Source organism: Pongo pygmaeus, chromosome 23 (assembly GCF_028885625.2).
Source record: "Pongo pygmaeus isolate AG05252 chromosome 23, NHGRI_mPonPyg2-v2.0_pri, whole genome shotgun sequence".
NCBI lineage: Eukaryota > Metazoa > Chordata > Mammalia > Primates > Hominidae > Pongo > Pongo pygmaeus.
This window is the reverse complement of record NC_085931.1, coordinates 61,883,584-61,897,643: the sequence shown is the minus strand read 5'-3', so window position 1 is coordinate 61,897,643 and position 14,060 is coordinate 61,883,584. Positions and strand designations below refer to the sequence as shown.

The 14,060-nt window shown below is 56.8% G+C and overlaps 1 protein-coding gene across 6 annotated transcripts in view; it reads right to left on the bottom strand.

Annotated features, from left to right (window-relative positions):
- SHANK3 (SH3 and multiple ankyrin repeat domains 3) overlaps positions 1-14,060 on the bottom strand; it is a 56,824-nt gene that overhangs the window by 20,933 nt on the left and 21,831 nt on the right. For 5 of the 6 annotated variants that reach the window (XR_010125928.1, XR_010125927.1, XM_054469675.2 and 2 more), the window contains 7 exons: positions 13,494-13,607; positions 8,418-8,493; positions 8,105-8,187; positions 7,490-7,614; positions 7,256-7,388; positions 6,200-6,280; positions 745-768 (listed from right to left, as the gene is read on the bottom strand). Coding sequence is in view for 4 of the 6 variants with exons in the window: in XM_054469675.2 (XP_054325650.2) it covers positions 745-768; positions 6,200-6,280; positions 7,256-7,388; positions 7,490-7,614; positions 8,105-8,187; positions 8,418-8,493; positions 13,494-13,607 (636 nt within the window). In the remaining 2 variants the exon portion in view is untranslated. The remainder of the gene's footprint in view (positions 1-744; positions 769-6,199; positions 6,281-7,255; positions 7,389-7,489; positions 7,615-8,104; positions 8,188-8,417; positions 8,494-13,493; positions 13,608-14,060) is intronic. The other variant, XM_054469676.2, reaches the window with a different exon arrangement.

The window sequence follows — 14,060 nt, the reverse complement described above, 5'->3', positions numbered from 1 at the left end:
ACCAGACAGTGGACCTCAGTACCGAGGCCCAGGTGACTGTCCCCACCTGAATGCTCCCTCCTCTGCAGCCAGACTGAACATACAGGACATACAGGGAGCAGCCCCAAAGGGTAGAGGGAGGCCTGAACGGGGGTTCTGGAGGGTAGTCAACAGCCTGGGGTCTTTGGTCAGGGGAGCTCCAGGCTCCTTCCCCAGTGCTGTGGGACTCAGACCCCTGCTCTGAAGGGACCATCAGCTCTGGGCTTGGCCCTACAACCAACCAGCACGGGAGTAGGTCCCACAACCCAAGCACAGGCCCCGAGAGGACCAGCAGAAAGACGCAATGCACACGCCAACAAGGCCCAGTCTCCCTGCTCCCTAGAGCTCCCCCTCTGGGACCCTCGGAGCCCTTTCCCTCCTGCTCTCCGGGCCATGGCACATGCAGTGGCCTCCACGGGGCTCTCCCAGCTCCTCCCCACGGGCTGCCTCCATCAGGCTATCTGCACAGCTCACAGGCCCCAGGCTCACCTGAGCCCCCAAGGCCATCACAGTCCCAGAGGGTCACACCCCTGGGAACTCCCCATCCATCCTCGCAGGCCCTTCTCTCATGCCCCTACCAGATGCCCAGGGAGAAGGCCAACAGGAGGGTGCAGCCCAGGCTTCCGGGCCACCCTGACTTGCGCTGGAGCCTCCTCACACACCAGCACTCCCCCAGACAGGGGTCAGGCAAAGCCAAGGCCCTGGGGACACAGGCAGATGACTCACCCCCTTTTCTTCTCCGAATGGAGGCTTGGAATCAAGAAACAGAGTAAAGGGAGTAAGAGGCAGGCTCGGCACCCAGGCCCCATTATCCACACTCATTTCCCCACCCCATCCCTCTCACCACCACCTCCCCCAAAAACCATGACCTCCCAAATCTGCCCCCAGCCTACACCTCTTTATCAGACCATGAATAGCAAATTTGCCCAAATCCAGAGTCAGTTGGTGCATGCCTTGAAATCCAAGGAGGAAACAACCGCAAGCAGGGACTTGTGTGTGTGCCACACGCATGCAGGCGCACACAGCATGTCCACTCACCCACGCAGACATGTGTGCCACACGCATGCAGGCGCACACAGCGCATGTCCACTCACCCACGCAGACATGTGTGCCACACGCATGCAGGCGCACACAGCGCGTGTCCACTCACCCACGCGCAAACGTGTGCCACACGCATGCAGGCGCACACAGCATGTCCACTCACCCACGCAGACATGTGTGCCACAAGCATGCAGGCGCACACAGCGTGTGTCCACTCACCCACGTGCAAACGTGTGCCACACACATGCAGGCGCACACAGCATGTCCACTCACCCACGCGCAGACGTGTGCCACACACATGCAGGTGCACACAGCACGTGTCCACTCACCCACGCAGACATGTGTGCCACACGCATGCAGGTGCACACAGCGCCGTGTCCGCTCACCCACGCACAGACGTGTGTCACACGCATGCAGGCGCGCACAGCGCATGTCCACTCACCCACACACAGACATGCACACACACGGAGATATGCACAACTCCATCATGCTTGGCTCAGTCAAACGTTTGTTCAAAAAAAAAGGCAAAACCCCATAGAAAACAAGTTCAGGTGTCGCTGAAAACCAAGGTGGTCACCTCTGTGTTCTGTTCAAAGTCGGTCTTAAAACGCAGGGCAAGTGTGTTTGGCACAGAAACCTTTTCCAGGACAAGGCCACTCACACAGATGCTGGGTGTGGCACCTACCCTGATGTTCTCATCACAAAAGAAAAAGGGGCCCAGAAATTACAGGAAGTCCAGATTTCTCCCGGGAACGTGAATACACAGGAAGGGCTTGGACCCGCCAGGGCCTTCCCTGGCCTGGGTCTCCACTGACCTGCGGCCCCAGCACATTCCTGGCACAAGCCGAGCAGACATGCACGTGGCGACCATGAGGAGCCCCCAGTGCTGAGGGGAGGAGGGGTGCTCTGCCCTCTTCTCTCTCTCACCACCTGTCTCAGGAGGGTCCTCACCCAGCCCCTTCCTCTCACTCCCATCTCTGCAACCCTTCATTTTCCAGGCACCAGCCTTTGCTCACCCCATTCCCCCAGAGGATACCCCTTCCCTCCCCTTCCTCCAGCAGGGCCATGCCTCTCCCACATCCTCTGAGCAGCAAACAGCCACCTGGACAGGAGCCTCCGCCTTGCACCTGCTTTCTCTGACACCTCACTTTATTTTCTTTTTAGGTGGTTCAGGCACCTTCTCGATAGACTATGGATCCTAAAGGGCTCTAATAGCTTTTGACAGTGTGAGGCAGTTCTGATGTGTTCATGCCAGCAGTGACCAACAGGCCTCATTTCTATCTTCTGAAAGCAAAAACACTGGGTTGTGGGATGGTCCCTTAGGTACCTGGGGAAACCCTGATGCTGGCATGGCTTCCTCAAATCAGGCATTTCCAGAGGGGACTTCCAGAAGCCCTGCTGGCTTCCCAGGACAGCTGTCTTCTGGGGACAGGTTGGCTTCCTGAGCTCCAGAAGTGTGGGTAGAGGCTCTGCGCTAAGCTGTCCCTTCATCCTCCCCCAGACTCTGCTCAGGAAAAAGCCTGGAAAATTATGGTGGCCTGAAGCTGTGAGCAACTCCTCTGGAAGACTGGGGTCTGCAGAGTGACTCCAGCAACCTGTCCTGAGGCTTGACGCAGAAGAGGGAACACCCAGCCCAGAGGAGAAAGAGCGTCTTCATCCATCAGTTTCTTCAGGCAGAAAAGCCCAGAGAGCAAAGCGCAGTCCTTTCGTTTTCACAGGACAGAGTCCCTGGGTCCCAGGATTACAGATCTCAGGCTGCCCAAAAGCCTCGTGGTGCTGAATAGAAGAGTCCCTTCTGAACATGCAGCTGACTGTGGCTATGTGACAGCCTCTGGCAGGAGAATCCTGGGACCCAGCTGCCTACTGGTGCTGGCTTATTCATCAGTTTGGATCTTCAATTGACAGGTCAGCTCCCCGTGACTGACCTTGGACGCTTATGACCCTAGGTCCAGAAATCTGGGATTAGCCTCTCTGCCTCACTCCTGAATGAGTAGGATTATTGGGGTATAGAATTCTAGGTGGAAAAGAATTTTGACTCCACACTTTGAAGCTCTTCTTCCATCATCTACTGTCATCTGCTATTGCTGATGAGAAGTCTGTTGTCAGTTGGACCACTGCTCCCGTCTAAGACATCCAGCAGCCCATCTCTCTCTCTCCCATCATTTTTTGCTTTGTTTTGTTTTGAGACAGGGTCTCGCTCTGTTGCCCAGGCTGGAGTGCACTGGCATGATCTTGGCTCACTGCAACCTCCACCTCCCAGGCTTAAGCAATCCTCCACCTCAGCCTCCTGAGTAGCTGGGACCACGGGCACACACCACCATGCCAGGATAATTTTTGTATTTTTAGTAGAGATAGGGTTTCGCTATGTTCCCCAGGCTGGTCTCAAACTCCTAGACTCAAGTGATCCACCTGTCTTGGCCTCCCAAAGTGCTGAGAGTACAGGCATGAGCCACCGCACCCAGCCTCTTTGTTTTAAAGATTTCTGCTTGTTCACTGCATTCTACAGTTTTACTATGAAAGATGTGGATACAGATTTGTTTTTATTTCCTTGCTGAGACTTATATTTCTTTAAACTGAAGACCCATGTCTTTGTTCAACTCTGGGAAATTCTTAAGCCATCTCATCTCCAAATATTGCCTCCAGGCAAGATTTTATTTTTGCTTCCAGGACTTGCATTAGGTAGATGCTGGGATTTTCCCAATAATCCCACTGAATTATCTATGTGATTTTTTTTGTGTGTCTCCTAACTGCTCTTTGATATTTTGTATCTCCTTATATTTCTGTGCTATATTCTGGGTAACCTCAGGTTTATCTTCTAACTTGCTGTTTCTTTCTTCACCTGGGTCTAGTGTACTGTTTATCCCAGCCATGGCTTTCTGTTTTATCTCAGTGACTATACTTTTTGTTTCAATAACAGTTCTTTAAGAATCCTTCTGGCTGGGCGCGGTGGCTCACGCCTGTAATCCCAGCACTTTGGGAGGCTGAGGTGGGTGGATCACAAGGTCAGCAGTTCGAGACCAGCCTGGCCAACATGGTGAAACCCCATCTCTACTAAAAATACAAAAAATTAGCTGGGTATGGTGTTGTGCGCCTGTAATCCCAGCTACTCGGGAGGCTGAGGCAAGAGAATCACTTGAACCCGGGAGGCGGAGGATGCAGCGAGCCGAGATCACGCCACTGCACTCCAGCCAGTAACAGAACAAGACTCAGTCTCAAAAAAAAAAAAAAAAAAAAGAATCATTCTAAAATGTGCTTATTCTTTTTTTGCTTGTTTGTTCTGTCCTATTCTCTCATTAGTTCTGTTAGTTCTTTTAATCTTTGTGACAATTTACTTTATTTTAATGTTTTTCATATTCTTCTCTGATTTCCAGTTCTTTCGATGCTAATTCCAGTGGCTGGGCTTGGTTTTTAACCTTCCCGCTTCTCACAGGTCCAGCCACATCTCCCAGCCTTGTGGGGGCCTCAGGACCCCAACCCCTTGCCCCTGGGTACTAGATAATGAGCTATGGAAGCCTCTGGCTTTGGTTTCTCTCCTTTTCATTTTGAATTATCTATATGGGGTATTTTGTTTTTTTCTTTGGGTTTTATTTTGTTTGGAATAGCTATGATGAAAATTCTGACCATGTCAGCCCAACGGGCGTTGGTAACTGTTCTCCATACTGAACTAAACTGCAGTTAAGACCACCTGCTTGGCATGGGGCAGCTCAGCCTGTGGCCAGGACAGGGTCAGGGCTCGGTTCATGAGTGAGGTCAGGGATAATTCTGGGGACCAGGAAAAGGGTTCCTTCTATGGCTGGGGTAGAACCAAGACTGAAGCCAGGGATGGGGCTCAGCCTAGAACCAGAATGAGGTCCCTTCCTGTGGCCAGGACTTCAGGGTTCAGTTTAGGACCACAGTTGGGGTTCCTTCTATGACCAGAGGCAGAGTAAAGTCTGGGAACGGAACTGGGCTCAGATCACAGAAAGAAAGAGCCTCACGCCTGTAATCCCAGCACTTTCGGAGGCCGAGGCAGGCAGATTACCTGAGGTCAGGAGTTCGAGACCAGCCTTGCCAACATGGTGAAACCCCGCCTCTACTAAAAATACAAAAAAAAAAAAAAATTAGCCTGGCGTGGTGGCGGGCGCCTGTAATCCCAGCTACTCGGGAGGCTGAGGCAGGAGAATCACTTGAACCCAAGAGGTGGAGGTTGCAGTGAGCCGAGAACGTGTCATTGCACTCCAGCCTGGGCAACAAGAGTGAAACTGTCTCCAAAAAAAAAAAAAAAAAGAAAGAAAGAAAGAGCCTGTCAACTGTCACGTATAGTGGGACATGCCCATGACGAGGCTGTTGATGGCCACATGTGTAGCACATACCCACAGTGAGGACAATGGTCACACGTAACGGGACATGCCCATGGAGAGGCTACTGACGGTCACATGTGAGGACATGATCAAGTATATCTGGATGTGCGCATGACAAGGTTGTTAATGGACACATATACAAGACCTGCCCATGAAGAGGCTGTTGATGGTCAACCAGGGCTTGTGCCCAGAACGTGCCCCATCAAAGCCCAACACACTCCTGCTCCCCTCCTGCCGCGCTCGAGGCCCTGCCCCATCGTCCCAGCAACAGAACCCCTGTGGCCTGTGGGGTCAGCAGGACCACCTGTCAATGAGTGCACAGTCACCCAGAGGGTAAAATAAACACAAAGCTGACACAACCAGTGCCTGGCAGAACCAGCAGCAGACCCTGGTCACCTCACTACTGCTCTCTCCTCACTTGGATGAAATGCAAGAGTAAAGTCAAAGTGGAGACGTGGAAAACCAGAGGCAGCACACGCACACACATGCACACACATGCAAACATACTGGTGAGCCAGGCCCTGCTCCCCGTCATCTGTCCTGGACACCCCACTGTCCATCCCCAGCCCCTCACATCTCACCCCTTCCACATGCCACCCTCTCCTCACCCCACAAGCACCAAACGTCCCCATCGCGCCAGCACCCACCCATTCTCCTCTGACCTGCTCTTATATCCACCTGTCCTTCTTCCCCTCTGGCTTGACCCCCTGCTCTCCCACACTACCTGTGTCTCCCGGCCCTGTCTGCCCATCATGGACTGTCCACCTGCGTCCACCTCCACTGCCACCCCCACCACTCACCGAGTTCCTCGAGCTCAGCTGTCATGGACTTGGAGCGCAGGGTCAGTGTGGTGCTGGGGGCCCTCTTGGGGGGCGGTGGGGCTGCAAAGAAGAGGGAGGCCTTGGACCTCCTGTCCAGCAGCAGGCGGCGCGGCGTGGCCAGGTGCAGGTGCCACTTGCGCTCCACTGCCTGGATCTCCTCGTACTCCCGCGAGGATGAGTCGCACTGTGCCAGGATCTTGTTCAGGCTACGGCTGGACGCAAACTTCTTCATGGCTCAAGGAGCTCAGGGAGTGGGGGGGGGGGGGGGGCCGGGCGGTCAGGGCCTCAGGGGCCCTGGGAACCCCCAGAGCCAGGGCCTCAGGAGGCGATCAAGGGTGCTGGTGGGGGTCACGGTGCCGGCTGGCTCTGGCCTGAGCACCCACCCTGCAGGTTCCGAGGGCTAAGCAAGGGGGCACCAGAGCCATGAGGTGGGGGCTGGGAGGGGTCTCCTTGCGGGCGGGGCTCCTGCTGCTCCAGGGCTCCCCCAGGCCCGGGTGGCCACTGCCCCTTGTGGGGCCAGGGTGTGGTCAGCCAAGCCACCGGCCTGGACTGGGCCTGGCCGGCAAAGCCTCCTGGGCCCAGGCTGTGCCGCGTCGTCGCGGGGAGAAGACGCTTTTCCTCTTCCCTCAGGTGCCGCCTCCCCCTTCCCTCCGACAATAAGCAGCGCGGCAGCGTCAACCTCACAGTTGCTATGGCAACCCCGGCCTCCAGGCAGCTGCTGGCGGTGTAGGGAAGGAGGGTTCTGCCACGCCAGGGGCTGGGGGAACGCCGGGAAGGAGGGGGCAGGGATCTGAGGAGGGGCAGCCTGAGGTCGGGGTCAGGGGTCAAAGGCCTTAGGCCAGGGGACAGGACTGGCAGTCTAACACCAGGGATTGGGAGGGGTCCCAGCCCACACGTGTGGGTGGTTCATTGAGGTTCAGGAATCTGATGTCAGCAGTTGGGGGTCAGGGATGGGAAGAGGAATGTGGGCCTGAAGTCAAAGGTCTAAGGTCAGGGGAAAGTTTGGGCACAGAGGCCTGAAGCGTGACCCCTCACCTCTGCGCCGAGCCCCGTCCTCTTCTGGCTTCCTTGTCACAGACACAACCTTCATGACGAGGCGGTTGCCACCCTGGCGAATCAGAGCCACCACCTGCTTGTGTCCGACCTTCACCACGTTCACCCCGTTCACCTGGGATAGACAGGCAGCTGGGTGGGGACGCCCCAGGCACGTCCACCACAGGGCTCAGGGGTCAGCATCCCACTGGGCAGTGCCGGCCAGAACGGCCTCACCTCGATGAGGAAGTCTCCCGTGCGCAGCCCGGCCCTCCAGGCCACACCCTCCACGTCCACCGACTCAAGATACTGCAGCGCCGGGAAGGCTGGCGTGGGCGTGAACTCCTCGATGGGGGTCTCTGCTGCGGGGGGCAATTAGGAAGGTGCTTCACCAGCTAGGTTCAGGTGGGGGCGGCTGCCACACAGCAACCTCCGAGTGGCTCAGCACAGGAAAGAGATGACTGCGGGGGGCAGTGACCCCGGGCTGGGGGAGGGCCACGGGGAGCCACAGCACACGGACGAGCCGGCCCAGGGATCCTAGATGTGACCCTCTGTAAAACTCCCTTTGCCCACGCCACAAAGGCTCCCACTCGGTTAGACTCTAGACCAAAGACAGTGGAAAACAACGAAGGGAAGGCATTGCCACCTGGGCCGGGACATCGCAAACCACGACGGTCACGACCGCAGCAGAGGAGCCAGGAAAGCCAGGGCCAAAAGCGGAAGGTGCAGGGGCAAGGCAGGGAGGGAGTGTGGGGTAGAGCAGAGTGGGAGGCAGAAGCACGAAGCTGAAGACATCCCTGAGCAGTGTGCAGCCCCTGCCTGCCTGACCCCTGGACACCCACTCCCCATTACCTTTGGCTCCCCGGAGCACAAAACCAAAGCCCTCATGGTCCCGTTTCTGCAGGACAGCCACTTTGTCATCAATGACATAATCGCTGATGAAGGAAAGCAGGGAGGAGTGAGGTAAGCCCTGCCTCGAGGTTGGCCGGCCGCAGTCCACCGTGCAGTCACCCCGGGACTGACAGGCCAGGCAGCAGAAGAGAGGTCGGCCAGGCACCTTCCCTAACCCTCCTCTGACCTCTTCATACCTGGCCTCCCTCTACACTGCGGGTCCTGCCCCACGTCCCACATGCATGCTCCCGCCAGCCAGCGTCCCTGCATGTACCTGTGTGAGGTGAGGCTGTCGTAGGAGCCCACTGTGTAGTGCCGAAAGAGCCGCTTCGTCCGGTCCTCCCGTGTTTCTGAAGGGAGTATCAGGAGCTGATGGACAGTCGTGGCCTCCAGCTGGCCTGCCTCAACTGCCCTCACCCATGCTGGTCACCAGTCTCTGCCCACACACACCCCCTTGGCCTGGTTGTGTCCAGATGGAAGTAGGGGGCCCCAAATCCTGGAGTCCTGGGTCCAGAGGTAAGAAGGCTGAGGGGATGATGTAGGGAATTCTGACCTCTGTGGGTCAGGGTCCAAGAGGTGGCAGCAGCTCATCTCTTTCCTAAGTAGCTGCTGAACACAGGAGTCCAAACAAGGCCAGAGCCGTCCACAGAGCGTAAGTGAGCCCCAAGGCTGCGAGCAAAGAGGGGGGTGTGCACATACATGTGTGTGTGTGAGATCCGTGGTCATGTGTAGATGCTGTGCTCATGCGTGTGTCTCTGTATGAGCCCACTGTGTACAAGTGCCGTGCCCGTGTGTCTGTGTGACCTGCTGTCATGTGCATGTGTGACGTGTGTTCATGCATGTGCGTGTGCACATCTGAATCTGCAGTACCCACACTCATGTACAAATGCCGTGCTATATGCCTATATGCGCTGGCATGGAAGCTGCACTCTGTCTTCACCAACTTCTTCACAATAGCTCCTTGATGCTCAACCTCATGGGGTCCCTTGCTTCGGACTGCCTCTGAGTGGGGCAGGGGATCCAGGTGTGGGGGCTGGGTCCCCTGCCCTGACCTCAGTGCATCCCACAGAGCTTGGTCCCCAACTGTCCTCTTGATCTCAAAGTCCCACATGGCCAGCACCAAGCTAGCCAGCTGTCTGCCTACCTCTCCACCCTCACTGACCTGAAGGTTCGAGCCACACCTCCAGCCATGACCTCTCTGCTCCCACGGGCTCCTCCAGCTGCCTGCGAGCCCCACCCGCCAGCCTTCCCGGCCCCGCAGCTCCACTCTCCAGGACCACAAAGGCCTCAGGGGCAGCACCACCACTGCCTGGATTTCATCCCTCAGCACCTTCCTCATTTCCTCTCTTGGTAGCGTTTCTCAAGATCCATGTTTTCCTTCAGCAAGTATTTATTGAGCTCCTACTGTGTACCAGCTCTGCAAATACAGCAGAGAAGAGAACAAAGTCTCTGCACTCGTGGGGTTTATAATCTGTTCAGGGAGACAGGATAAACAGAGGATAAAGACATAGCATGTGAATGCTGGCAAGTGCTCAGGAGACCAGCGAGCAGATCAGGGAGGGCAGAGAAAGGCCCGCAAAGGCCTCACCCCCACGGGAGGGCTGAGCAGAGGCCGAGGATGGGGAGCAGCCTGTGGATATGTGGGCAAAGGGCTTCCCAGGAGCGGGGGTGGTCGGGGGAAGCCCACGGCAGGCATCAGCCTGCAACATTTGAGGGAGTTCAGAGCCTGTGCAGCTGGAGCAGAGGGAGCTAGAGAGAGTGGCAGGAAATGAGATCAGAAAGAGAACCTGCAGCTTTCGATGACCTGTTTCCCCCACTAATTGTGAGCTCCTTGAGGGTAAGGGCCACATGTTCTTTATTTCTGTGATCCTAGCACCCAGCACAGCACCTGGCATGTCACAGGCATTCTGCTGACTAGGAGAGTAAATGGTGGACAGGTGCATCTGAGATAGATGGACAGAAGGGTGGATCGAAAGCCAGTGGACCAGTGGATGGACGGAGGGAAGGAGAGGGCAATGGGTAGATAGGTCAAAGAGCAGACAGACACATGGGTAGATGGATGGATGGACTGGGTGTGTAGACAGGTAGATGGAGAGGTGGATGGATGGAGGAAGGGAGGGGTGGTGGATTGGGTTGGCTGGTGAGTCAACAGATAAGAAGATGATGGTGGGATGGGTGGGTGAGTCAAAGGATAGATGGCTGTAAACATAGGTGGAGCAGTGGCCGGAGGGAAAGAGGAAAGAGTGCCTATTCCTATCAGAAGACACAGATATCAAAAAAGTATTGGGCTGGATTCCAGGTCCCAGCTACTAACTTGTGTGACTCTCAGTAAGACAACAGTCCCCTCTAAGCCTGCCCATATAGAATAGAAAAATCCAACTTGGAGGATCCCCTTGGTTCTGATGACCTATATCTTATTCTGGCATTCCCCGACCACACCTGCACCCCTCATCCCACTGAACCTAAGGCCAGCTCAGGCCAAGCCTCATCACCACTCAGGTAGGACATCAGACCCCTCCTTTCCTCCATCACACCCTTCTCCACGTCAACAGAGCCACAGAAGTGTCATGGTGCTGCCTGCTAAAGAACCCACCAAACTTGCACTTGACCAGCTCCTGTTTTCAGATGTTGTCAATCAAACAAATTGTATGTATTACATAACACAAATTCATTTTTCCAGTTTTGTTAATAAGACACATAAAAGCCAGCTGAAGAGAAAATGCCCAACACAGCCATCCCCCACTACCCACCCAAGTGCTGACCTTACTGCAAAGAAAGGGAAGGAGGGAAGGGAGGGAAGGCACAGGGCCCTGCTCATGCTGGGCCTCCAGAACACACCTGACCTCGCTTCTCCATTCCCTCCCTCACAGCTCCACCCTCTGCCTGCCAGGAGGTGCCGTGGGAGACTGCTCTCTGCTCGGTAAGTGGCCAGGACTCGCCTCCCGATCCCACAGCAGGCACAGGCCCTGGGCACCAGCCCCTGCATGCACAGGGACTGTGTCCCCTCCCTGACCTTTAAGTCCTTTTCTGTCCCCACTCCAGTCCCAGAAATGGATTTTTTTGGGGGGATGGGGGGAGCGGATCTGGGCCTGTTGGAAGCAGGTTCCTGTTCCTGGGCTGCACTCTGGCCTCTGGCAGAACTCGGCCCCGGGATCCCAGAGCAGAGGCTCTGCGCAGCGTGGCCAGCCGGGCCTGTAGCAGAAGTCAGAGGGCACTGTCACTGCTCCCACTCCCTGCCCTTCACAGGCAGCCTCCGCAGGTCCCTCTCCCGCTGCCCACTCATGAAATACTCCCGACTACCCCGGGACCTCTGACACTCACTCCCCAGGTCACACACGCCACAGCTGCTGGCTGAGCCCAGACCCGAACCCTCCTCTCCACTGCTCTGCTCTGCCTAGCCTGGGCTTTGATCCTACACAACCTGCACAATCAGACGCTGCTGCTGGGTTCCCTCCACCATGATGCCACGCTGTCCCTTGACTCCATGGCCACCTGGCCACTCTCGTGGTCCCCACGCCAGCCTTGCCCCTCACCCCACGCAGCGTTTCACTCACATAGAACTTGCTGCCTACGTTGCAAACAAGACTTTGCCCCTCAGGGCCGTGTGACCCCCTAGAAATGGAATAATAACAAGTGGCCCCACCTCTCGGGACTGCTGGGATGAGTCAACGACTTCTACGTGTAGAAGGTGCTAAAACTGTGCCAGGCACTCAGAGCAGGCCGTGCTGACACACACAGCTGTACAGCGCCACCCGGACCCTGCACGCACGGCTGTCCCCTCAGCCCCATCCGTGACCACCTAGAGGACTCAGCTCAGACAATGCCTCTGCTTTGAGACCCGCTCTGACTCCTTCGGGCCAGCCCAGGGAGCTCCCACGCTCACACAGCCCCCATCACAGCCATGCTCCCACAAGGCTTCCAGCTGAGCCTCCGTGATCCCGGCTCCCAGCACAGGGCCCAGCACATGACAAACACCTAAAAAACATTTGCTGCTCTCCAATTCTGACTCCAGCCTAAACCTCCCTACCTCCCCGTCAGCTTCAGACTTAGGTCCAAATGCCCTTCACTCCACACAGTCCTCAAACCAGAACCTTCCTCACCACCACGTGGGGGAGCTCAAGACCCGCTCCCGCCACAGGTGTGGATCCCCCTACCTCTCCTTCCCCTCCCCTCTCCCATACTTTCTGAACCAGGGCCCAAATCTCTGAAACCATTTCCCATCTGGATCCTGCGCTATCCACCCTCCACGGGCTGAGAACAGGGGGCCAAGTCCCTTCCACACTCTAAGCCACCAGGAGAGCCGCCAGAGCAAGGAAGAACAAGGCCAAGGAAGGAGGAAAGGGCACCGGCCCAGGAAAGGGTCAGTGGCCAAGCTCCCGCCTCCCTGGGCCTCTGCTGAGCTCAGCACAGGGCAGGGGTCCAGGCCGTACAGGGGTGGAGTCTCTGGGAAACTCTCATCCCAGAGATGGGGACACAGTAACCCCAGGCCTGAGCCCTTCACATGCACAGGGAGGGTGCATGCACCCTTGATCCAGACACACCACCGATGACCCCCAGTGACCATCACTCAGGAGAGGTTTGCTTGGCCCACCAGCTCTCCAGGACAGAAGCACACGCATGGATCTGGGGGCCTCCCGGGACCCCTGAGGGTTCCTTGCAAGGGCACCCCCAAGACATGCACCCAGCTCCAGCCCGGGGGCCCCCAAAGGACCAGATGGTCAGCAGGGCTGGACAGCAGCCACTCACCAACCCCACGAGCTGCAGCCCTCACCTTCACATCCTCCCTGCAGGCTGAGGACCAGCCTACCCTCACCTGCTGCCCTCAGACCATCCCTGCCCCAGGGCACTCACCAGGGCACCTCCAGACCCAACTGGCCTCATTTCCTCTTGGCTGCTCCGGGCCTCCCTGCTCTGCCCACTTGGACAATCTGTCCACTTTGGAAAAACGCCTCTTTTCTCACACTGACCTCCTTACATGTCTGCCAGCTACGCAGGAATCATGCGTTCCACACACCTGGTGTTTCCGAAGGACTGTGCTGGTGGGGTGCAAGTCACTGGGAGTCAATGTGGGATCACACAGACAGAGGCCCCGTCACACAGGTCATATGTGTCTCCACTGCACGTGAAGTGTCAGGTTACATACACGCACGTTCCCAAGTATATGCAGAGTGTGTGCACACGTGTCTGTGTCATGTACACAAGTTTGCGTCTACTTTGAGTGTTTGTTTGAGTTTACCTCTAGTCTTTTCTCTACGAATATCCATGTGGATGTAGCACCAAGAGAGACCAAAAGGAAACTGGAAGGGGTGGTCCCCTTGGGAGCTGCCCGGGGGGCCGTGGGGTCACTCACCAGGCCGTGTGTCATGCTGCCTCATCTGCACTTCCTCCACGCAGTCAGCCGGGAACCAGCCCGTGCGGCCTTTCACGGTTCCCTCCCAGAAACCGCCCTCCCCAATGCTGAGCACTGGAGGAAGAAGCCAGACAGGCCGTCAGTGGGGAGCAGAGCTGGGCGCCTACCCCACCTCAGGAGCAGGTTCTGCCCACCCACCCCCTGCCCTTTCCCTCCTTCCCTTCCCACTTTCTCCCAGCTTTTTCCCTGGGAAGATTTTGGGATCCACGCAGAAGAGAGAAAGGAACAGATGGGCTCGGCACAGGGTGGACATGTGGGGGACAGAGAGACACACAGATGGACACACTCGGGGAGGGGCGCAGGCAGGGGCAGGGGCCACACTCCTGCTGCTGCCCCCACCCACAGCTGACCATGCTTCCCCAGCCCCTTCAACCGACCCCCATCCTGGCTCTGTCACCCACCCAGGGGTCACTGCCAAGAGCTCGGGGTCATCGTGCTGTGGCCAGTGGGTGAGGCCACGTGATGCACCAGCTGGGCTGTTTCCACCTCAGCCGGCCCTGAGGCTAG